Genomic DNA, 26,531 nt, shown 5'->3' with positions numbered 1-26,531 from the left:
TAGTGACGATGTGGAAGTCACTCCTATTTCTGGCCCTCGTGGGCTATATAGTGACTTTATCTTCTGCAGGTAATTTTCTTTTAAATATTATTATGACTGCGGTGGCGTGATTGTATTCATTACGACTACAGTGCTAAGGTCTCGGGTTTGACAGCGATATTGGGTTTTCGTCTCAGTATCAGTTCGGTGTCTGGAATTTAATAAAAGAATTTGTGCCAGATATGGTTATAGATTCGTCTCCTATCATGGGACGGAATACACACGGTGAAAAGTGTGTGCAATAGTTACTCCTCTATCTCCTTTGGAGGCGTGTGCATTATTTTTTAGTAAGTTCTCCATTTGATTGATTTCCTTGAGGGCTAAACACAGTGTTTCCAGAGACTCTTCGAGATTTACTGGTTGTCATAAAACGCGTGCCACAACTTGTCTTAAGGGGAGATGCAGTGGTGTGTGTGAGGACAAGATACTCATATTATAATGAAGTGTGTTATGAAACTAATTAGGACCGTGCAAATCATAAAATTAACTCAATTTAGTAACTAAAATAATTTTGTCTTGCGAAAGACCAATAGATCAAGGGTGACTACAAAACGACTGTTTTGAAATCATCTGTGAAATATCTATCAGTGGTTTTGTTTATGACATATGTGGCTTTGAGAATTAATAAACTTGTTAAAACCTGGTTAGTAAAGTAAGTTAACTTCATAATAATAATAAATATTAATATCAGCCCTGTATTATATACTGTCCCACTGTTGGGCACGGGCCTCCTCTACTACTGAGAGGGATTAGGCCTTAGTTCACCACGCTGGTCCATTGCGGATTGGTAGACTTTACACACCCTCGAAAATTCCTATAGAGAATTTCTCAGGTATGCACGCTTCCTTTCAGTTGACTTTATAATTTATTTAAAAATAAATCAGAAGATAAACGTGATGAATTTGAAACATCGAAGGAATTGACAAACACTTGAACTTTGTTCACCCTTCTTAAATAACCTATATTTTATTTACAGATACTATCACAAAAAATATAACTAAAAATGTTTCGACAATGAGTGCAGCGAATTCGTCAGCGGCGAGCAGTTCTAGCAAATCTAGTAAGTAGTATAAGTCTGTAAAAGGCATATTGATTATTAAGAAAGGTATATCTATTTGAATAATGAATAGAGTATCAAATATAATTAACATTGGAAATGAGGTATCCATCTGTTTAATACTCTATCAAGAGTGGGTTTAAATTAGTATTGTTTTTTTTTTTACATGAAGAGCGATAATAAACTCTAACTACATAAAAACGTTATTAGCTTTTATATGTTTTTAAGTATTTGCAATTCTTGGCTTGACGTGTGATGTAATTATAACTTTTTCATACCCTTTCAATCGGGCCTTCTCAGATTATACTTACATAATCGGATATATAACACCGTGGAAGTCGTACATTTGTCCTGATTGGACATTTTTAAGTTATAATATCTATGTCATATAGCTATATTATTATTTTTATCCTATTTAAAATATATACCGCGACCAACATGTAATTTTAAACATTGAAAAAATCATATAATCGGTAATATTATTGTATTTTTAGGCAATGGTGACTCTACCAGCAATACAACATCAAACGCTTCGTCTATGGCAGCTTCTAATACGACTATTGTTAAAAATATTTCAATAAAGAAAGACGGAGGTGGAGGCGGAGAAGACAGCTCAGGTAACTTTTACATAACACCGGTATAAATCTAATATTTCTTAATGAGAGCGGTATACATACTCCAGTATGGCGAAATTGTGGTGTTTTTTTTTTGGCGAGCCACCGAGGTTTCTCCTGGGGTACACTGCAGATGGTGTACAGGCGATCTACCGGCTTAGCAACCACGGCAGTCCCTAGGTGAATGGGAGGGGATAGCTGGGAAGGAAGTGTGGGTTGAGGAAAAGGTAGTATATTAGGATTGGCGGTGGTTAGAAGGAAGGGAGATGTTCTTGAGCCCTTATAGACCTTAATGTGAATTTGGTGACCAAAAGCACACACCCTTAACTGAGTGCCTAGCGCCGTGACAAATGTGCTCCCATGCATGGGGGTGCATTCGGTATGGAGACCGAGCAGACAAGAATTTCTTTGGAGAGGAGGAGGGAAGGGGGTCGTGGAGTTGGATTTTTAAACTACACCACAAATCGCGCCTTTATGAGTGCAAGTGTATCAATATTTCATTTCATGCGTGATATGGGGCGAGTCTATGGCTATAACAGGAATTAATTACAAGCAGAAAAATCCAATATAACATTGCCCGACCCGGGATAACAAAGCTGCGTCCTACCGCGCACGCAATATAAATATGCCACTCAGTCGTTTAAAATAGTAGGTAATATAATTATACTATATTGTGCGGACTTATTTACAACCGATTGGCCGGCAGTGGAAGCCTCAATAGAGGTTGATGTTACGCATGCGGTCGGTCTATAAACTATGTCAGAGCAACTCTGCAACGTTCGGTTTATTAGAGTAAAATAAATTGATGACTTAGGCATGTAAGGAAATATCCATATTACTTTCTTTGTTACTAACATTATATATCAAAGTAAAAGCATCTGCATGTATTTACATGTTAGAATGTTTAGATGTTAGGAAGTTTGTATGTTTGTTAGTAGTAAATGCAGGAACAAATAGACGGATATAGGTGAAATTTGGTACAAAGGATAGTCGATGTTCTTGGTTCTTAACACCTACGCTATTTGTCTATACCGATAATTTACTTCCGTAGAAAACATTATAATTTTTGAATCCGATGATTAAATAGATGGGGCTGGCTCGTACAAACGGTAGAAACTTCATTCGGGTAAAGCCGCGAGCAACACAATCTTACATAATACAGTGAAAACTGGTTATAACAACATTGATGGGACGACTGAATTTGGACGGTATATCCGATAGTCGTTATAAAGGATACTCTTAAAGATTTATTTGCAGACACCTCGCCATTTAGGCGTTGTAACCTGTGTTTTTGGTATACAAAATTATGTAAGATTGTAGACCCATCGAAATATATATATTTTTCATTTAAGATTTAAGTTTACACCGTTTGATGCATCGTTTAGCCCATATTTTATTAATTTAACGGTTATAAATATTATTTTACAGATGGGCCAGAAGCAATGACAACGAGGAAACCTAAAACTACTACACCATCAGGAGAAGGCAGTAAGTGTATTACTTTCTTTACATCATTTACTTCATTTCATATGTTATAAAAAGATAATTCATTGTCCTATACGCTAAAGGCGTTTATATAAGGGCATGAGTTGCTTTAAGCAACGCTTAATTTTTGTAATATTCAAGTAACAAACTTTTAAACAATAAATTAAACCAATCATCAAACAAACTATATGATATAAATTCGCGCGTTCACAAACTAAACTGGCTTATTTTATTACAGATTCAAAAACAACCAAGAAACCACAGACTAAACCTCCTGGTGGTGGAAATGGCGGTGGAGGAGGAGGTAAGTTCTAGCTTATGTAAAAAAAAATCATTCGATTAAGCTTACTTGACAACCGTAGCAACCTTTTAGAAGACTTTAGTTTGCCCTGATTTATACGTCTGAGAAAGTACCATCCAGAATAGGCCCCGTAACAGTTTAGACCGAATGGTACCTTTGACTCGAAAATGAAGTACCTGATCTATGTATCGACAGTGGTAGGATAGTGCTTAATTCTAATGATAAGGTTCTCGGCTAGCGGGCGCCCGTCATTGTTTTTTCCAAATTTGAAAAAATTCTGAATATATTGTTTATTTTTCAAGCGGGAGTCGTAAAGTTCATTATCTTGTATGGACGTCACGTTTAAGACTGGTCTCGATAACGTCCGCTGCGCCACTTTACTGCATAAATCGTTTAGTGGCGCAGCGCATCGTCAGAGGCTACTGCTACATGATACTAAGTATCGAAGCGGCTTGTATATTAGCTGAGGCTTAATCCTGGGATTTGGACATGAAGTCTCTCTCGCCAGGTTTTTTTTCGCGGGAAGAAGCATTTCGTTACGAGGAAAAACCGGAACCGAGAATGGCCAAGGCCTCTTTTGGCAGAACTGTCGTTGGACTATGGTTAGCTAGGCTGAAACGCTTAATTGCTGGCTCGAAGATTATCGCGGCAGTGCGTCATACCTATAAAGTATGGCTTGACAAACTTCGCAGATGTTTTGGTACGTTCCTATGTCCAATCCTGTCTGATCCAAAAGGATTATTAGTCTGTCGTCTTTCACCCGTTGATTTCCTTTGATACTCCTAAGTTGAATTACTAACCAACGAAGAGTGCAGCGCGCTCAAAACCGTTGCCAGTATATCTTTGTCGGCCGTGGCTGATCAGCAGACAGAAGTTGGGGCCTGTGATGATATCTGTGGCGAACAAATAATGTGTACTGAACGGAATTGGGTGCGTACCGAATACAACCGCTGCCGCCAAACGAGAAAGATGGGGCGGTAAGGAGGAAACTATAATATAAGCATGTACCGTCTTATGAAATGGATTTTTTACCAGATTTTTAAGTATGTAAACGGTATCTTTCCCTGTTATTAGATATCAAAAGAGGCCACTGTGATTGCGGTCACCAACAATAGGTTAAGCGGCTGTAGTATTAAATAATGTTAGTGGTGGATTCAAAATGGATGATAGTACCAAATAGGGGCCCAAAATATATGTTACGTGAGTAATAATTAGTTCAGTTGGCTGATGTTAAGGTTAAAAATCTCCTTTCCACTGCTTTCAATGCTTAGGTGTCCGTTAGCTGAACCTTCCCGACGAATAAATGCTAACTAAGCAAAAATGAATAATAAAAATATGTCTCTTATGGCAATTTGAACATCATTAAGTATTCTAAAATTAACTATCATCGAAAATAATTATAAACATTAATATAACGGGGAAAGCACATAGTAATATCCCTGACTAAGAGGACTGAATTACAACTATTACACCCAAGTATAATAATAAAATTCAAAATATTTTATTCATAGCTGGTGCAATGACCACTAAGAAAAACAATAAACCAACAACTACTACAGCATCACCCGAAGAAGAAGAAGGTACTGACGATCAAGAGGGCGATGATGGTGACGAGGATGGTGGCGATGATGGTGGCAAGGATGGTGGCGATGATGGTGGAGAGGATGGTGGCGAGAATGGTGGCGATGATGGTGGCGATGATGGTGGCGATGATAGTGGCGAGGATGGTGGCGAGGATGATGGCAAAGGTGGCCGTGAAGATGGTGGCGAGAATCCGGAAGAAGGCGACGATGGTGAAGGAGACGGTGAAGGGAACGATGATGGTGACGGAGGTGATTGGGAAAATGGTGAAGGTGATGAGGATGGTAACTAGGTTTATTACTAACAAAGTATAATATATAGAAAAACAACTATATTAAAAGAGTGCTCGAAAGTATGTAGGTATAATGTTAAGGTGGTAGCTCAAGGTCCATTTTCATACATTTTGTTTCGGCTTTAATCTGGGTAACTAAACAAGTATTGGCAAGTAAAGAATTTAAATTCACGTCTAGTTAGTGATTAGTTCTCGCAGTTGAAGAAAAATGTAAAAATAATTAATAATCATGGATATTTCGGCCTTTAAAATTTAATATGACGAAATTTTAAAGGCAGAAATATCCATGATTATTAATTATTTTTACATTTTTCTTTCAACTGCGAGAACTAATCACTAATTAGACGTGAATTTAAATTCTTTACTTGCCAATACTTGTTTAGTTACCCAGATTAAAGCCGAAACAAAATGTATGAAAATAGACCTTGAGCTACCACCTTAAGTGCTTGATTTTTGAAAGGGTTGTTTTGCCTATTTCTTGTCGGCAGCGTGAATCTAAATAGTCGTATTTTATTTCTACTTTAACTGCATGCTAATCATAATCATATTATTAATATAGCCATGTAATATTTTATACCTACTAAAATAGCGACTAATGTGTACTATAAGTATAGTGTATATAATATTAAACTTAGTTCTCTTAGCATAAGAAAAAATGTTTTAAGCAACTTTTTATTCTGAAAATATGAACAGTTTCTGTGAAACTATTCTGGGTAAAGTTTTTATGCGCATGCAGCCGCAGGTGAAAGCTAGTGTATATAAATATGTACTTAATTTCATTAATATCTGCTTTAGAAACCGATGCCACTACGACAGAAGCAGGTGACGAAGAAGAGGAAGGTAAGCGACTTTTCACTAACCGCCTACTTTAATAAAAGGTCCTAACCACATTCGCATCGGCATCGAAAATGGATCAGACGGAATAGATGTTTATTATCTATTCTCACCAATGATCCGCAGAGATTAGGGTCTGTGAAATTATTTTTTGATTTTGGGTGATTTTTTAAGGGGGTTTAATTTTTTGTTAAAATGATTTTTATTTGAATGTATATAATAGGAAACTAAGATGTAATTCCAATTCTTGAAAAAATCATTTCATGTGAATTATAGTTTATATGTCGTTCAAAATACAATAATATTTTCTAGTGCGTTACTTGCGGCTAAGTTTTATCTTAAATTCTGCCAAATATTTCAAAATATCTAAATAAAAACAATTTTATACAAAGCAACGACTACAATGAAGACAACATCAGCGGCAGGTAAGCTATTTCTGCATAAATTATATTATTAATAGTTTCGTAGCTCAATAGTAGGCCCTATATGTTCGCTTTTTATGTGTCTGTATGTCTCTAAAGGCCCCTTTTCTCACGAAAGAGCTATTTTGTAATTTCACAAGAGAATCAAAATCTTTAGGGTACTTCCCGTTGACCTAGAATCTTGAAACTTGCCACGCAATGTCTTTGAGCACATACAAAGCAATTCATATGAAAATCATAAATATGCACTTTTATAACAAAAAAAAGCTAATTCAATAATACAAACTTATTATTTGCGGTTGGTGCGATAACCGTGTCTATGGACCGAACGGAAAATTTAAGTTTGTCAAGTCTAAACTAACATAATATATACTTAGATACCTTACACATTTGTATGGAATCCTCGGAGCGCAAGTCCCATTCGGATGTTTTCGATTTATGTTTATGATCTCATTAAACTTTAACTAATTTGATTAATTTGTAAGCAGCAACAACAAAGAAACCCAAATCTAAAACTACCACATCAAAACCAGGTAAGCTAGAATTATTTTATGAATTTATACAATGATAATTCCTTTATAATGAAACACTTGTACAAGTCATTTTTTTCTTAGCACCCACAACAAAGAAACCGAGTCAAACCACACCGGCAGCCGGTATGTTGCTATTTATTGCGAATTTAGGTACTTTGGAATTATACCTAACGCGAGTTTTTGATTATATATTTTTTATTTAAGGAAAAAAAACGAGGAAACCTAAAGCTACTACTCCTACGCCCGGAGGTGGTAAGTAATTCACAGATATGTACGTTCTATATAGTTGCATGACAATCAATTATATGTCTCTTACTTAATTTTATATTTAAAGAAACTACTACGAAGAAATCCAAATCAAAACGTACAACAGCCGTTGGTAAGTTATTTTCAATAGTATATAAAGTTTATTTGCCCTTATTATATTTATATTACCATGTATATATTTGCATATGATTTCTAATATATTTTTAACATTTATATAGCCACAACTAAAACACCAAAAGCAATAACTCCAGTTAGCGCTAGTAAGTCTTTTTATAATATTTAACCATCAAAATTTATTGTAAAAGAATAATTTAATGAATGTTTCATTTTATATTTAGAAAAAACAAATAAATCCAAAACAACAGCTCCATCAGGAGGTGCTGGTAAGTTTTATATAATTTGAGTTTAATTACAACAAAATTTGTATATCAACTGGTTTTAAAAGGATAAAACAATTTATTTAATAATACTTCTTAATATGAAAGTTACAACAAAGAGGCCATCTCAATCAGCAACTCCCGCATCAAGTGGTGGTAAGAAGCTATTAAAAAATATATATAATTAAACGAAACAATTAAAACATTTTCTAAAATAATCCAAAACGAACGTTTTATTTTAAAATTAGGAAATAAAAAAACCAAGAAACCTAAGTCAACAACACCAACACAGGAAGAGGGTAAGTTCAGAAATTATTTTATTCTTAAATAATAAAGCAACATGGGCATTCTTAACAAATAATTACTGTTTAATATTTTCATCAAAGCTACAACAACGAAGAAACCAGCAACAACTCTTAAATCAGGTAAAGATGATTTAGTAATGAATATTCCTATTGAAATTCTGTAAGCACAATTATTAAAATACCAATATTAAGTAAATGGAAACTAAAACTCAAATTTTATTAATAAGGAGGAAAAAAGACGAAGAAACCGAAATTAACGACGGTGGCATCAGGCGGTGGTAAGATATTGTTTAAAGTAAAACAACTACTTATAAAAATATTATAATAAATGTACATTACATAAATATTGTCTTAATTTTATTTATAAGCTAAAACAACTAAGGCTCCTGAAACAAAAACCACTGCGTCAAGTAATGGTAAGCAATGTATGGGTTGTATAAATTATAAAAAGCAAGAATATATTAAGATGACTGAATAAAATAAGATAAATATGTAACCAAATTATCGTTTCCAAATTAAATCATTCATAATTTAATAATTCTAATAAAAGATACAATTTTTAATAATGTTATTTAATTAATTTTTAATCAGTTAATTATATAATTTAGATAAAAGTCTTACGGGACACACGATTTGCGGAATCCGTCAACAATAATCTAAATCTAACTTAAAAAATTACGATCTTGCATATTAGGTCTTAGAGGAAGGAGTTCCAAATACCCTGTGATGTTTAATCATATTTAAAGAAAAACTACTCCAAGAAACTACTGCCCTTAAAAACCCAGTTTTATGTTTTAACTTCAGAAAATATGAATTCCCTCAAACTTTCATTTAAGATATTCATTACCAAAGGGGTAGGCAGAGGCGTATCTGGTGCACCCACGTTCTGCCATGTGTATTCGTTCCCATAATGTGATAGTGGGCGAGCCTACTACCATATTGGATACATATTCTAGACTCTGGTTTGATAATGAGTAGAAAAACCAAATATCACATAGTCCTCAGCATTGCAATCATACCGTAATACAATTCACTGAGGCAGTCAGCTTTCATGGGACGTAATTTGAAAAACCCATTTAGTGCTTACGTCCGTTATTGGAACACTAGTACAAAATTTCATAACTCTAGACTGGCCAGGGTTTGTCTGCGCGTTGTATATCAGACAGCCAGGCGGACATGTCATATGTCCAAAAATAATACTAAAATTTTAACAGTGTGCATTCATAAAAAATATTTATGAGAATCTAATCAACATTGTTTTGCTTTTCAAACTGTTAGACGGAAGATGCAATCGGCAAATAGTGATTAATATACAACTATACTTTATAATTTTAATTAGGTAGGAGTATACGTAAGCCAAAATTTGCGACCAAACATATACTGAGTTTTTATATGAACTGTGGCGTGTACTCGTTTTTATTGTAACCGATAAGTTTTATTTCATTAGCACTTGATCCATTCCATCCTTTACATCGTAATATTTATTATTTTTACCATTTAAGATATTTATATGCATTCTTTGTCTAGTCCTTAGACATTTTAAGAACTGTAAATAAGTTTTCAGTTTTGGTTTCGCCGCTCAAACGATACTTTGTATAATTTAATTTTGATAAGAACTATTCTCAATGGAGCGAATTCAATAATTTCTGCCTCGATGTAATAAAATATATTACGAAGATCTCTCAAATGTTAGGTAAAAGTCATCATCATTGATACATTTTTTGTTATAGATGGAACTACAACTAAAAAACCTAGAACCACAACAAGAGCAAGCAATCGTGAGTAACAGCAACGTTCAAACTCGTTTCAATTTCATAATGTATCTATGAGTACGTATAGCTAACGTAACTGAATGTTGACTATGATTAGAAGCCTATTGCAATACTTTTGCTTCTCCAGTCGACTTAATTTTTATGCTAGGGCTATATTTACTTTTAAATCAAATTTTAGACGTATTTCTGGATGTTGTGTCATCATTTATTAGCATTGGCCTATTATACTTACGATCGAACCAACTATTACCATCTATAAATTTTAAATTATTATTTTTTTTATTTTATTAGAGAAAACAACTAAAAGATCAAGAACCACAACTACTGAAGCTTCTACTACGCCAGAAGAGGAAGAGGAAGAGGAAGAAGAAGAAGGTAACGTAATGCGTAAAAAAGTAAACCTAAATGGTTTACTTTCGGGAAAAATTGACTGGATTTTTTACGCGGAATTGGTTTATAATTTTGGAAATAAATTATTATAAAATGTGATTTTATCACAGAATGTGGAGAAGACGAAGTCATGTCAAATTGTGCGAACGGTTGTCAAGTAAAGACTTGCGCAGAACGCGAAGAGCCGGGGCAGTGTATGCAATCGGTTAAATGTGAAAAAGGATGTATCTGTCAAGATGGATATTTGCGGAATGATAATGATACGTGTGTTCCAATAGACGAATGCGAAGGTGGGTAAACGTAAACAGGAAGCTTGTTATTCAGTAAAATTAAAAACAAAACCCTTTCTATTCTTACTGCAATGGCATTTTCTAGGAAAGTTTTAATCTAATTATATTATTATATGTCCAATCATAGCTAGGAAAATAGATAAGTTATTCATACCTAAACATATTTTAAATCGTAGTTCACAGTTATCTTAATCAACTTTAAAAAGAATAATAACAAAACTGTTTCAACTCCATATTTTGAAAAGAGAATATTTATTCTGACAAAAGGCTAATTTATTGTCATAAAAACAAAGTTTCATCCTTTAATCTTTCGATATTGTTAATTATAAAGGTAATATGCAGATTTTCTTCGCGTTTGTACGTTGAAGCTTTGAAGTCAATGTACTGAGTTATATGAACTGCGGCCTTAAAGGATTAATTAGGTATTTTAATAAACATTCATTTAAGAACCGGTAATTAGTGTGTTTATTATTTAGCCGATTCATCGTTATTTATCAAAAACCAGGAAGTTCTATAATGAGATTGAAGTAACATTTTCTCCAATGTACATAAATTATTTCAGATAGGCAATAATATAACATTTTATTAGGTTGACTGCCATTGCACTATTTTGAAGTTAATTTTAAATACATTTTGAAATGTATTATATAACTTAAAAATCAGAATTAGGTCAACCAAAAGTAAGTTTTAGTTTTCATCGTATATTATTAGTCGAATAATCCTAACTCTATATTAAAAAAATGATAATCCCTATTAAATACCGCAGACAGTTCTGAGCCGGATACTGATGACGGTTCAACCGATGAACCTTGTGGTTGCGGGAGAAATATTGGCGAAGGTACCTCCAACGGAAGTTGGGAAGACAGCGATGCGGGACAAGAGGAAGAGTCACCATGCCAGGGTGGTCAATCGGACGGTAGTTCAAACTCCGACAATGAAGACGAAAACACGTGTGGAGGTCAAAACGAAGACAAAGACGAAGAAACTAGCTGGTCATGTTGTGGTTGTGGAAACGGAGGAGACGAACAAAACCAGAATCAAGATGAGGAATCAAACGACAGAGGGGAGTCAAGTGAAAGCGACGAAAATGAAAGCGAAGACGAAAACGATAGTGGTTCAGACGAATCAGACAGCGACGAAGATGATTCAGGAAACGAATCCGATGGAGGAGACGGTGGAAGTGATGGAGATAATGGAGGAAGCGAATCCGATGCAGGAGACGGTGGGAATGATAGAGACGATGGAGGAAACGATGAAAATGCAAACACTACAAAAAGTGGATCAGAAGGAACTACTGAGGGAGAAGAAGCAGGGAACGAGGAAGACGATCAAAACACGAACCAAGACGCAGGGGGAGAGTCAAATGGAGATGACCAATCGGACAGTAATCCAGACTCTGAAGACTGTAAGTGTGCTATAAATTTTTGTATAAACTACACTTTAATATTACTTAAAAAATTACATTCCATTTAGTTAAGAATATTAACAGGTTTTAACTTGTGCCCAAGTGGATTTTAATCTCGTCTAAAGAAGAATTAAACAATTTTTGTGTAGCAATATGTTGTAGTCATAGTAATCGTAAAATCATTGTAAATTAAACTAATCAATAACATCTATACAAATAGAAAGAAAGAAGTGTATTGTTGGACCAAAGATAAAAAATTAAATACACAAAATCCTACATAACATAAACAATTACTGCACCAACAATGGGCGTCCCATTCAACTATATATAATACCTTACAAATCTTATTTTTAATATCATTCTTACTCTGAATGTTTCTTTTATACAAAAATTTGCTGCATATAGGTTACATTTATCTCGCAGGTATAGAAACTAATATTATTTATTGTATTTTAGCGTGTGGTGGGGACCCCAATGCAATGCCGGGGTGTGATATCAACTGCGAGAAACGATGCCCCTCTAGAAAAAAACCCACAATCTGTAAATGTCCCAAAACCAACAGCTGCGAATGTAAATCGGGATATGTCTACGACCCCAAAAGTAAAGGATGCGTCCGACCCTCAAACTGCGGTAAGTAAAGTATTGTTTTTAATAGGAAATTCCATATTAACAACGAATTTGAAGCTATGTTCTCTCAGTAGTAACACGGATAGCACAAACACGAAGAAAGATCTAAAAAACGGGTATAAATATCGGTTCTAGTTGCAAAAGATTTATATATATAAGTAAATGAAAGTTAAGTTTCGATTTATTGTTAAGGATGTCTTTATTTTATCGTTACTTTGACGTTTTCGTCAATACCTATATTGAAACTAAAAAATCCCAATATGCACGCGGACGACCTCTGAAATAAATTTGTCATCAAGCTTATAATAGGGTTTGTTATAAAAGCCAGCTCGTGTTCAAATTTCGCACTATAGTTTAATAATTATATTTTATACTCGTGAATTAACTCCAGTTACCTGAAGCTCTTCGTTTTATATAATATAAATTTTTGACAGTATCCTTACGTGCTTATTATTTCTTTCGCAGGAATGAAATCTGCATCAAAGTCCAAAGGTAGCTTACTTGACCTGGATCTAGACTTGAACGCGAGCGTATTATAATAAAGATAACAATCAGATGAATTAGTAATGGCAGTTAGTTTTGTACTTTTATGTTACTCTTTCCAAATATAATTGTAAAGCTTGACGCGCGCTACCAATGTTTAGTTGTACTCAGATGTTGTATTTCTGCGCGGACTAAGCAATTTATGTTAGCTAACAAAACGTTACCTAATACATATTATGAGTAGAGGTTTTAAAGATCTAGGTTTAATAACAGTAGGGCATATCGTATATGCCATGTGTTTAACAATTAACCCATACAATGAAATAATTAATTACATGCGCGTGTAGTATATAAAAGCATCACCCGTAATTATTTTTTCCAATGAGACTGTTGCCTGTAGTGAAATGTATAGAAGCCATTAACGCGTTATTTGTACCAAATATATTCGTACAACTAAGAGTTGGTAGTCTGCGCCACGCTTAAAACTGTCATATTTTTTGTGAATTGAAATGTTATTCTATGCATTTAATGAATAAAGAAATCAATATTATTATTTAGTATCATTAAATTTTGATTTAAATTCTTACGACCAAATTGTTACACTATCACTCTACACTATGCGAGAAAAATATATACATTCAAACACCACGAGAATGAAGTTTGTAGACACCTGTGGACGTATGCAAAAAGATTTGATAACTTCTATTTACAGTATAAATTGTATTATGTTATGAGGCATCATTAATCTTCTGAATATTTCTACTACAACAGAAATTTATCTAGTTGAGAAATCTCAACAAATACTCCGCGCAGCGGGATCGTGTTTATATTGAATTATTTAAATTCAACATTATATTTGAAATTTTCTCAGTAAAATGTGATATTATGATACAAAGCAGCAAATATCTTTGGCTAAACATGTTATAAAATGCATTACTTAAGCAACATTACCCACAAATACTTTTTTGCATGATCTTTAAAGTTTACAAATCTTTGTAACCAAATCATATTACTATCTCACTTTGATGTTACAATTAGTAATGCAATTAAAAGAATATTTCTAATGTTTAATTTTATGGTGCATTCCTATGCTTCAATTATTTAAATACTCCAATATATTATAGATCGAATACGAATTTCAACTAATTTATAAAACTGATACATAACACACAAATATGTTTTCATACAGCTCCTCCCTCGCCGGCGAAATGCGCACGCAAAACAACAACTAGAGGTAAAAATTATATATTATTACAAAAGTATATGTTACTGGACCTTATAATAAATTCACTTTTCACTGAATACATATCTTTTTTTGAAAATATCAGAATTATGCAACTAAAACTACATACTCGTACACTTTTATTAAATACATCATTATATCCTGATTTTTCTTTCTCATTTTATATAACATTCAATTATAGATTGTAACTTTTTTTAATGTGAACATATAAGAAATACAAAAATTTTGAAAACTTATGACAAATTTGTGCCTAACAAAGGTCTTATATACACGACATATCTGTAATTTACATGCAATTTTTATGGTAATATAGATGTGTAATTAACAATTATGTCTCCATTTCTATACTAATGATGTGACGTAGTACTTCCAATAGCTGATGTATATGTTGAACTGAGGCACAAACTAGTTATGGTCCAAAAAATACCACAGACACTTTCAAACACGACTTTATTTCTAAAATACCAAAATTACAAAAGACTAGAATATCTTACAAACGTTTTAATATAAAGAGTTAGATAACTAGATCTGTCACGCGACTTCCATCTTTACATTGACGATTCGCGATTCTATAAATATTATAGCTGAAACTACGTTTCAACTGCAGGCAACATGTCCTTGCTTTTTTTAATAATTTTCTTAATACTTAAGTTAATTTTTTATTTATTTGGGCATGGTACATTACCTCTCTTTATCTGATGGTAAGTGGAGTAGAGTCCAATAGAATGTCGACTGACGAGTGACGATTACTACTCTGCTGTCGATACAATGATGTCGGCCTGTTGGAAGCGGATGTACACAGGCTGATCCCGGAACGCGACGCACTTACGTGAGCCTCCATGACGGTATTAACACCTTGTGTACGTTGGTCGTTATCCGGGCAGATATAAACTATATCCTACCACCAGTTTATATAAATTTATTAATACCATATTTATTACGAGTTTATTTTCTGTTCAGGCGAATCGACAACAAAATCTCCCTCGACCACAGCGCAGCCATCACAAGGTATATGACCGTTTTCCTAAGATCATTATTTACCTACTCTTGCGGAATTGACTTATTAAAGTTTTATACTTATCGAAAGTGTGCTATACGAAATTGAATCTTAAAATCTGCAGATGTTAATACCAAAGATCAGGTAAATGTTGAATTTACGCTACATGTTAGAAAGGAAAGGTAATTCAAATAATAGCAGACTGATAAAAAATCTTAATATGGTATAGTATTCGTAAAAAGTTAATAATGTAATTTTTTTAGTAGGCATCCCTGCAGTCTACATCGGGGGAATTTGCGAATGGGATTTTGGAATGCCCTTAGCGGCTGCAGGTGCCCGGAGTAGAGTTGGGAGGGAATACTTGGAGGGGGGGGGGGGCAAAGTATAGGGAAATAGAAACCCTCTTTATGATGATAATAATAATAATATCAGCCCTGTATTATATACTTGCCCACTGCTGAGCACGGGCCTCCTCTACTACTGAGAGGGATTAGGTCTTAGTCCAACTACGCTGGCCTAGTGCGGATTGGTAGACTTCACACACCTTCGATATTCCTATAGAGAACTTCTCAGATGTGCAGGTTCCTTCACGATGTTTTCCTTCACCGTTAAAGCGAACGATAAATTCACAAAGAATACACACATGTTTTTAGAAAAGTCAGAGGTGTGTGCCCTTGGGATTTGAACCTGCGGACAATCGTCTTGGCAGTCCGTTCCACACCCAACTAGGCTATCGCCGCTGTTATAGATTACCATCCGATAAAAATATTTTTTCCATTATAGTGGTAATAAATTATATTTGAAATAAAGCCATATGAGGTGCTAGTTCTTGTATGCATACTGGAAAGGTATCATCATTGATTATATTGACTGTTTTTGACCCCAATGAGTAGTGTGCAAGTACTGTTTTATTTAGGCCAGTACAATTGGCTAGCCTTCATGAAATTTTATAATAAAAAATACTTCATCAAAAATTCTTAAACGGCTACTGATAAAACAAATAGAGCTATTTAAGTAATAAATAATTTGGATTAAAAATATATTATTTTATATTTTAGACAGGAGAAAAAGGCAATATGATATTGTCGGATATATAAATAAAAGTTTTGGTTTCTTTCTGCAGAAAGGTTAGTTTTAATAATTTCAATATCTCACAAGAAACATTAAATTGATTATATATATTTTTATTTTACTTACCAAATTCCTAAAAGTAAATTGCATTCTGTTTTCTTATAAGATAATGTTCACTTGGCACCTTCACACTAAACATCAACTTTGGGATTTATTAGGTAATACCACTGCTGCCCATAGGCCTAGGCTCACCACAACCAGCTCAACAGGTACACAATTTCTAGTCAAATAATGTTGGTATTTGAAACATGGAACAGAAATTTTCTGAAATCTGAAGAGGAATCTTCATGGTTGTATAATTCTATCTTTTGTAGTGCCACTTTGACGTGTAACGATATTAAATTCGATAAAAATAATCCTTTTTAGAACACCTACACGTTCGTTCATTGATCAGCGTCATAATGATAGCCCGGTACAAAATTCATTAAATTTGACACTATTCCTCTGATGCTTAAGATTACTAACACAAAAACACACGCATCACCGAAAGTATACGCAGGACTGCTATCAAAGCACCCACTTTTCGCTATGAGTTTTCCGTCACATGATGTGATAAGGGACGAGCGACACAAAGTTCAGTCTCCGGGTCTGAGCAGAAAAATCCAATATCAGTTTGCCCGATCCGGAATTCGAACCCTGGATATCTAAGCGTTGTGGTATTGCGCATGCAATACATTTACGCCACCGGGGCAGTAGCTCAAAATGAAGATATTTAATATTAACACTTTGCATTGCAATATAACGTATTCGTCATGGCTACAATTTCTTTAAGACTAAAATAGAACAGCACTTGCTCATTACTGCTTGACATCAATAATGCACTTCTGTTTGGTACATGTTACTTCTTAAGCAGGTTTTTGTTTGTAAGGAATTACCACCTATGAAATTCTGAATCAATGTCGCAATCATCTATGTAATACAGTTTTAGGTAAAATGAATTTTCACTCATCAATCAAAGGCAAAGAATTTCTACAATCGTTTAAACAGCCAGCTCAGCATGTTAAAATGTTGTTTAATATTTTGCACTAATTGCACTTATGCAATTTTTCCCCTTCGGCTAAAGAAAGTTGAAGACAGAAATTCTGCATCAAAAGGTCGCGTCATTTTTATTACAGAAGAATTTTTTGTAATCCTCTCGTGATACAAATGTATTTACTATTCGAGTGTTAAGTGAGATTTGATTCTCTTAGAGGATCATGTCTTACTACTTATCTACGTTGTCTAAAGAATCTATCATAGAATTTCATTTTTACTAGTAGTCATAAATTCACTTGTTTAAGTCATTGTTGAGAATTTTAGAGAGTCGAATATAAAGGTATGTTTATATATTTTATAGTTTCAAATTAAGAATTTCATTTAAGGTACGACTACAACCACGAAAAGGACAACGCCAGCACGCACTAGACGTACGTATCAACTTCATTATTTTCATCTATTTAGCCGATAGTTTTAATAGTTAGTCTTGATATTTTAATACTTCAAAAGCGTATACTAAGTTAGTGTGAGATTTAGAGGCTTCGCGGTGCTATATTATATATCCACATGGAATATCACTGTTACAAGAGATTATTTGCGATAATTGTTTACTGGCAAGGGATAAACGTTCTTGTCGTGGTGGTATGCCACCAGGATGTTACCTTGCAAATATAAATGTAATCTATACTAATATATACTTAAAGCTGAAGAGTTTGAACACGCTAATAATCTCAAAAACCACGAAACTGATTTTTATTTTTTTCACTTAGCTACATTACTCGAGTGTTATAGACTACTTCTTATCCTGGAATTTTTTTTCACGTGGGTGGAGCCGTGATCAAAAGCGAGAAGGGAATATTCGTACTAACGCGCATTAAACATTGATTGCGATATTTTAGTAATTTACTCAAGCAAAGTTCCATCCTGTCATAATGGATATTGATATAAACAAAAGAAATGAGATAGAAACTGTTCATGCAGTTACAAAGGATACTGCACAGTTATTATTCGTAAACAAAATTAAAAGTATTTGATGTGTTTGATTTCTTAATTTAACGGTCGAAAATATCTTTAGAGCTCAATTGAGTACGCGGAAAGTATATTTTAGTTTGACTTGTTCCATAGTAAGACGGTATACTTACTTGTTTTAAGACTACAAAAAATTACCCACGGACACGGCAAATAGAGCCTATGATCGCTGCAGGGAGCTACCGAAACAAATATCTCGAAAATACTACGTATTCAGCTAAAATTAAGGTATAAAATTGTTGACACAATGCTTAAACATGCTTTGTATAGGTACCACAACAACGAAAAGACCAGTAACAAGCCGTAAACGAGGTAAACAAATTTATTTTTCTGTATTTACTATTAATTTTCTTTAAATACTTAACACAAATTTTCTAGTAAACTACTTGATAGACTGGCAAGAAATGAGCAATTAATAACTCGTGGATATGTTCCATATAGGCCAGAAAACCACTCCTACGACAAATGCTCCTACAACGACACCAACACCTGAGGAAGGTATGATTTATGATATAATTCATCAACATCACCATCAGCCGCAGGATGTCCACTGCTGAACATAATTTAATTATTGTATCTACATAATATTTTATCTAATGTAACGGAATATTATGATTTCTTATGTTTACGCGAATGTTAGATGTTAAAATTAAACTATTTTTCGGATTTTATCGTGGTTTTAATACTTTAGTGTTATCGAAACGTCGGGAGAAAACTAAACTATTAAAAGCGCGATAAAATACCAAAAACTGTTTATTTTTAATAATGGAATATTACCTCTTTTCTTCATCAGAGAGAGAAAATATAGAAATGTTTACTAATCATTTTTTTTTTCAGATGCATCTACTACTCCTTCACGAGGTGAGCCATTGAAAATTCTTTCATTTAATATTCTTTGCAAAAATACAAAAAAAATACCTAATATAACTGCCTAGGTAAATACATAGCAATTTAATTTGACCTCTTACAGTAACAAACTTTTTTATAAATGTTTTATTAAATTGAAATTAAAAGGGCGGTGTGACGAGCTTCTTATGACTACAGAGGATAAATTATTAAATATTATTACTTATTCAGGAAATATTATTACAGACAACATTGTGTTTAATTACATTTCATTTTAGTTATTTTAATTGCTATATTTGCAACACGACGGGTTTATCCATACACTACCTTGTTTAACAAAATCGTATTTGTATTTTCTCATAAAATTAACTTGATTTAATATTTGCATGTAATATACCTTATTCGTCTGCCAGTTCAAAGGTTAATTTTGTTTAAACTGGGTGTTTCTCATACTAAAGCTTAAACGTTATTTATTTAGAAACTACAACACAAAACACGATGACTACAACGCGAAGAAGTAAGTAATATTGACTTTTCTCATAAAACTGCTTTTTTTCTAGTTCTTTGGCTTTCAGTTATTTTTATTCTATGCCGTAATTACCACCTAATTCATAGACGTTAGTTATCTAAGGATGGAGCATTTATAAGATAACAAGTCTGTTTCTCAGTGCTGACGGCATGGCAGCTTTCGCAGTGCGTTGACATAGGGCCGCTGTGATTGGCTAATATTTAAATACAACTTGAATCTATTTGGCTGTCAGATAAACAAAGCTGACTTGTTATCACAATAAATAGCTTTGTTTATCTGACAATATCATCATCATCAGCATCTTTAGATAAATAACGTCTATGGATAAGGGGATTAGTTTATTGATTTGGGATAAAAATTGTACAATAAATTATATAAAAGTACAATAACATAAATATCGGAGATAATTATACAAACTAACATTAAACATTTTTAATTGCACAAAAACCTCGCAGTCTATGTGCAAAAATTTGTTAATCAGTTTACAAAAACGAAGAAGTATTTTCAGGTAGAAGAACAACGACGGAGAAGAAAACTAAAAAGCCTCGAAAAGGTAACGTAAATGTTGAGTTGCTTTTGAATACTTAAAACAACTTAATTATTCAAATTTATATATTACTAGCTGACAGACGTTGTCCCATCTTAACTATGAATTTGCAGAGCGCATTCTGTCAATGTCAATCGCTGACAGTTATTTTAAACAATTGACTTAACGAAAATATAAAATTAATATTTTCGTTAAGTTTTCTTAAATTTTCTAATTTTCCTCGCAATTATTTGATTTTTTTTTCTTTCATAAGAACCTTCTCCTGACAATAACAAACACAAAAAATAATAATAGTGAAATCGGCCCAGCCGTTCACGCGTGATGGCGTGACCAAGGGAAATAGGGATTCATTTTTATATATATACATAACATCGTAAAAAATACTGTATATAATTACTATAATAAAGCAAAGAGTACTTTCTATAACAACCTTTTCAGAAGATATATATTATTCTCAGTGGTATGACGATGCAATTGTTATTTTACGATAAAAATAGAGAATATTTTTAGTACTTTGATTAAAAGAAAATATATTATTGTATTGGTCTTTGATAAAAATATCATACACGGCTACAATTATGTTGGTTAGAGAAGCTCTAGTTCTCTTCAATAAATCTATATATCCTAGAACGTATGAATTCTATGTATCCATAATAATCGAATATTTATATATTAAATTCATTGCCTTATATGTATTGATATATATCATTTGCCCATTGGGACAGGAGTTAGAACTGTGTGTGATATTATTTCCAGAGATTATTAAGTCACCAAAAGTATGTGACGGAAAAGGAAAATCAATTTAAAAAAAAATCTCTAACCTTACTCAATGGTATAATCTAAAAACTGCCTTTTGAAGCAGCACTTAATTACTTAATTATGTAATTCCATATCGTATGTGTGACAGATTTTTTTTTGTTTAGACAAGGTTTTGAACAAGAAAATAAAAGCAAAAAAGCTTTTAAAAGGTAATAACAATACCAATATTAAATACAGTAATTTCTTAATAGATTAAATTATCTATTATCATGATAAATAATAGAGTGATTTTATCTTTGCATTTATAAAATGAAAGTACATAACTTTACCATTTTTACAAAATACATATTAATTTCCATAAAACGTGAATCTATCCAGTTTAAACCTACTTCACTTTTTAAGGTAAAATGACAACCGCCGATCCTGAAACCACAACGATGTCCGTAGAAGGTAAAATTTTGCAATTATTTAATGAATATAATAATAATATTGTCATAAAACGCTCAATACTTAAACATTTATTCTAAATCTTAGATCAAACGAGCACTGAAGCTCCTGCGACCACATCTAAACCTACAGAAGGTAAGTGCACTCGCATCTCACTATGTATCCATACTAAAGTTACCTTTTTCCAAGCAATGTGCCAGTTAAAGTTATTGCCATTCGAAAAGAATAAGTATGTAACTACAATGTAGACACACATTGCTTTGTGTGAATTCTATCACATCGCTTCTATCGAGTTGCTTATTTTCTTTTTTCTGTTGCATTTTGCTTTTTCTATCCATCTTATTTTATACTTAAGTCATTGACCATGTGCAACTGTAAAATAAATACATGAAAGAAAAATATTATAACTTTTTTAAATTAATGTTTAGTTCCATAAGATGTTTTAAAATCATTTAAATAATGTTCAGATAATGCGACTGCTGCAGCAAACACAACACCAGCCCCTGAAGGTACCATTTTCTTTTTCGTTTTCTATTTAATTACTTACGTATGTCTGTACAGTGACTATTTTTCGCAAAAAGTAATTGGGAAACGCGAGTAATAAGTAAGTCATTATAAATATGAATATGCTGAATTTTGTATATCACTATGTTAAAACCAAAAGCATAATTCGCTTAATGAATAGAATAAATTTTATATTGGAATGTAGACCTTTATTTAGTATTTTCCTAAGATAGGGGCCACAAGCAAAGTTGAATTATTAGTAATTACTCGATAACGCTTATCAAAATTAAACGGATTTTGGTATATTGTCATCTATCTATATATATAAAAATCAATTGCTGTTCGTTAGTCTCGCTAAAACTCGAGAACGGCTGAACCGATTTGGCTAATTTTGGTTTTGAATTAATTTTGGAAGTCCAGGGATGGATTAAACGGTGACGAACATAAATAATAAATAACGGAAAATACTAAAAACGACAATATAAGTTTTCAATACAAAATGTTCCTAGCCATGAAACATTCGATGTCTTTTGTCTTTTAGAAATAAAGAATTGGCCTGGCTGTCACATATATATAGGTGCGTTCAGAAATTTGTCTGTTTCATAGTTGTACTATGAGGTCCGATTTCTTTGGTTTATTTTGTTCAAATACAAAACATTTCAGAAATAAATAAAGTGTAAAAGTGTCAGTGGGTTCTTAAAAATAGAAAATAAATAAATAAATTTCAAGACTATTATTAAAATCTATCATCAATTTGTCAGTGCGTGAGAACTTTATTTAATGTTATTGTCGCAAAATGCCACGGAGAAGATGACTTAGATCGTCGAAGTTTATCAAATGTGCGACGAGCTTCTTCACGTGCAAGCCGTACTGTTGACTAACGGGAGACAGATAATGATAACATACGTATTGGTATGGCAAAATTGCGTTCCACGATGAATAATAATAATAAATGTATGTAGGTGATACGAAGTTCACCGGGTCATCTAGTATTAAATAAAAATGAATTTTTATTTCCCTTGGTCAACGCATTACGCGTGTGCGCGTGCGTGTTGTGTTAAATATTGTCAGGAGAAGGTGAAGAAGATGAAAGAAAAAAATCAAGGAAGCTGAGCAGAACATTAGAAACATTTTAAAAACGTAATGACAATATTAATTTTATGTAACTGTCAGTTGTTTCAAATAACTTTTCAGCGATTGTCAGAATGCGCGTATCATAGAGCAATACAATAATAAACACTATGTCTTTGAATATGAATGTTAATGAATAATATTTTTATTATTAATTATACCAATTCGAATTCAATATTGATAATTAAAACAGGATAACGTCTGTCGGATCAGCTTATATAATATAAAAGAATGAAATTACCTAAAATAATTTGGAAAAAATGTTAAAAAAACAATCACCAACTGTTTTATATATTTTAAACAGAAAATGAGACGACGCAGGCTTCTACAATGAAGACATCTCAAAGAGGTAAGATAATAAGTAATAATATAAAAATCTGTGCAACAAATAGGTAGTTACTTAATATCCATAGAAGATACAAACTAGTTACTTAACTCAAAAATGTGTACTAGCTTTTTTATTGCCTGAGTAGGCAAACGAGCAAGCGATCCGCCTAGTGGTAAGAAGCATTCACCGCACATGGACTTTGCAATACAGGCACAGCGTTAGTTGCAAAACGAAATTGTTTCTGCTATTATTATGCTTGATCAAGTTTTCTTGCTTCTAATCTACAATAAGGGCAAATAGGAAAAACATACTAGTCGTTAATATTAATTTATTTTCCCTAAAGTAATTTGAAGGGTAATATTTTCACCTACTTCAATGAAGCCTAAACCACTGAATAACATAATAATTACGTGATAATTGTAATTGTATTCTAGATAGCACAACAGGTGCCCCTTCAACCACAACTGCTGCTTCTAAAGGTAATATAATATAATAGTAGTAGCCCCGTATTACATATTGTCCCACTGCTGGGCACATGCCGCCTCAACTAGCGAGAGTGATAAGGCCTTAGTCCACCACGCTGGTCTAGTGTAGATTAGCAGACTTAATATACCTTCAATATTATCATAGAATACTTTTAAAGTATGCAGGTTACCTTTCGACGTTTTCCTTCACTGTTAAAACAATCGATAATTCACAAAGAACACGCACAATAATTTAGAAATGTTAAAGGTGTTTGCCCCTGGGTTTTGAATCTGCAGATATCTGTCTCGGCAGTCAGTTTCACTCCCAACTAGGCTATTAAAATTACTCGTGATTTTTTTTTAGATACAACAACTGCCTCACCAACCTCGACTGATAACAATAGTGGTAAACCTAACATAGCCTAACTCTATATATAATACATCAGAATGAATACATTGCAATAATTAAAGTAACTACCTATACATAAACAATTAAGGTATAGAAATAAACAACAATAGTAAACTCGTGTTACCAATAATTATAACTAATATTAGTGTTATAAAAGTATAACCCCAGTATGGAACGGTGATTATAAATTATACTGTCCAATAGTAAAGATGTTCTTTGTTACTGTAGTTATGTAGTCTATTAATAATATTAATTATAACAAATAAGTACAACAATTTCATATTTCAGGAACATCAACAATGGCTCCTTCTACAACAGAAGCTTCACAAGGTAAACTCAATAATTAATAAAATATCATTGGCTATAAAAATACCCAGAAACACAACTTTAGTTGCATTCGCTTCTAAATATTGAAATCTTTAAATATATGAATTGCAAGAATTGAAGAATAAAGTAATTATATTTAAATACCCATGAAAAAATAAGAACTCAAAGACTTATTATAATTATAGCTAATTAAGTATCCTATGAATTAAAATAAAATCTAAATGAATAGATCCAACAACAGCAGCGTCAGACGAAACTAACCTTGCGCTGAATCTTAAGATATTAATTGCACCCTTTATTTTATTATAGAACAATAATTTAAAGGGCATATAGCACTACCTATGAAGCCTATTACCTTACTGAAGAGTAGTGACACTTATAAAGGTGTAAATATTTTAAATATAAAAACTGAATTTTACAGATCAATCTACAACAGAATCGTCTACAAAAACGACTGCAGGAACAACAGGTAATTATTGTAAAGTAATATAAATTGTACACATATTGCGTCTATTTATTTCTTCCCTTATATTTTTGAACATATTTTTTTTTACATTACAATGTATTTAGACTCACAGATAACAAAAGCAAATGAAGCTAATTTAAATAGATAGACATTATAATTGAAGGTAAATATGAATCATATTACACAGCCACTTAAATTTATTAAACCAACACATTGTACATAATGAACTCATTTTTTTAGATACAACAAACGCGTACATTGCAACAGGATTTTCTGGAAGCAAGGAAATTTGGTGAATTGTACACGTATAAGAAACACTAATAACAACGCAATAAATTTACTATGGCAATCACTTTATTTTTTTTCTTAAAACACACCCACCATTGTATATTAATATAATATTACATGTTTTCAAATTTGACACAATACGTGTATAATTCCAAAAAATACTGAACTCTATCTACAATCATAAGGTATCCATCATAAGGTAAAATTCTTAAAACTGCACTAAGACAAATATTTTCTTATTTGATTAACATGCTTGACACTTGTTGCTATTGACATAATTTTGTTATGGCGTCACGCAAATTATATCAACATGAAAGTTTGAAATATAAAATTAAGTTAAAGAATGTAGTTGAATGTAGCTTCAGTAACTCTCAACCTTATAGTAATGTAGTTTATGGTGATAAGTTGAAATCGTCTGCACCGTGCCTAAATTAACACGATGTCTGCGACCAAATTACTCTGCACTACAAGCAACACTCAAGGAACGAAGGGTAATCGTGATCATATCAAATATTAAAGCACATTTTACTGTAAACAAGCACAATCGTAAACAAACATTGTTGATTATAGAATTAACTTTGATATATTATATATTATTGGTTTTCTATGTGATATTATATTCTTTTTCAGCTGATTATCTTTTGTATTAATAAATACCTATGTATAATACGAACAAGCAATTACGCTGATACTAAGCCTAGCCTTTTGTTTCGCATATAAGTTTTAACCAAAGAGTTCAAGTTTTCTTGTGACATAAATAATTCTCGGTGCACCTTTAAATAAAGATGTATACGTATGATGTAAATTAAGCTACATATATGACGAGATAACATACATAACTACAAAATGATAAAATAAAACTAAATACACGCCTTGTTTTTCTTTCTCAAGTTTATGCGCAGGCGTATACATATTGTGTACGTTAAGCATGTCACCATTTTCAATTATGTAAAATCACACATGGTCGAGAAACAAAAACTTCACAAAAGATACTTGTAAAATCAATATTATTTATTGCTAAAACGTGGTGAAAAAAA

General features: G+C 32.8%; 1 protein-coding gene across 6 annotated transcripts; it reads left to right on the top strand.

The window, feature by feature from the left end:
* Positions 1-25,559, top strand: LOC115449972 (uncharacterized protein DDB_G0290685). Of its 6 annotated transcripts, XM_037443695.1 has the most exons (36): positions 1-69; positions 1,016-1,099; positions 1,591-1,713; positions 3,139-3,198; positions 3,434-3,499; positions 5,008-5,361; positions 6,165-6,209; positions 6,596-6,628; positions 7,114-7,158; positions 7,240-7,281; positions 7,363-7,410; positions 7,493-7,537; positions 7,644-7,685; positions 7,764-7,808; positions 7,911-7,958; positions 8,051-8,101; positions 8,189-8,227; positions 8,335-8,385; positions 9,838-9,885; positions 10,171-10,254; positions 14,264-14,308; positions 15,278-15,325; positions 17,807-17,851; positions 18,720-18,761; positions 18,891-18,947; positions 19,287-19,310; positions 19,774-19,812; positions 20,333-20,377; positions 21,533-21,580; positions 21,665-21,712; positions 22,045-22,086; positions 23,517-23,561; positions 23,975-24,019; positions 24,702-24,743; positions 25,162-25,209; positions 25,447-25,559. In XM_037443695.1, the coding sequence occupies exons 1-36, from the start codon at positions 9-11 to the stop codon at positions 25,500-25,502; spliced, it is 2,133 nt and encodes a 710-aa protein (XP_037299592.1). In that variant the 5' UTR covers positions 1-8; the 3' UTR covers positions 25,503-25,559. The 6 variants fall into 6 exon arrangements, with proteins under 6 accessions (XP_037299592.1, XP_037299591.1, XP_037299590.1 ...); XM_037443694.1 differs by lacking the exons at positions 14,264-14,308; positions 15,278-15,325; positions 17,807-17,851; ... (11 more) ...; positions 25,162-25,209; positions 25,447-25,559 and adding exons at positions 10,380-10,559; positions 11,326-11,964; positions 12,421-12,594; positions 13,057-13,563 and having other exon boundaries at positions 5,008-5,076; XM_037443693.1 differs by lacking the exons at positions 14,264-14,308; positions 15,278-15,325; positions 17,807-17,851; ... (11 more) ...; positions 25,162-25,209; positions 25,447-25,559 and adding exons at positions 10,380-10,559; positions 11,326-11,964; positions 12,421-12,594; positions 13,057-13,563.
* Positions 25,560-26,531: the final 972 nt, after the last annotated feature.

Source organism: Manduca sexta, chromosome 26 (genome assembly GCF_014839805.1).
Source record: "Manduca sexta isolate Smith_Timp_Sample1 chromosome 26, JHU_Msex_v1.0, whole genome shotgun sequence".
Lineage (NCBI taxonomy): Eukaryota > Metazoa > Arthropoda > Insecta > Lepidoptera > Sphingidae > Manduca > Manduca sexta.
The sequence above is the reverse complement of the archived record's forward strand: the minus strand, read 5'-3'. Positions and strand labels throughout refer to the sequence as shown.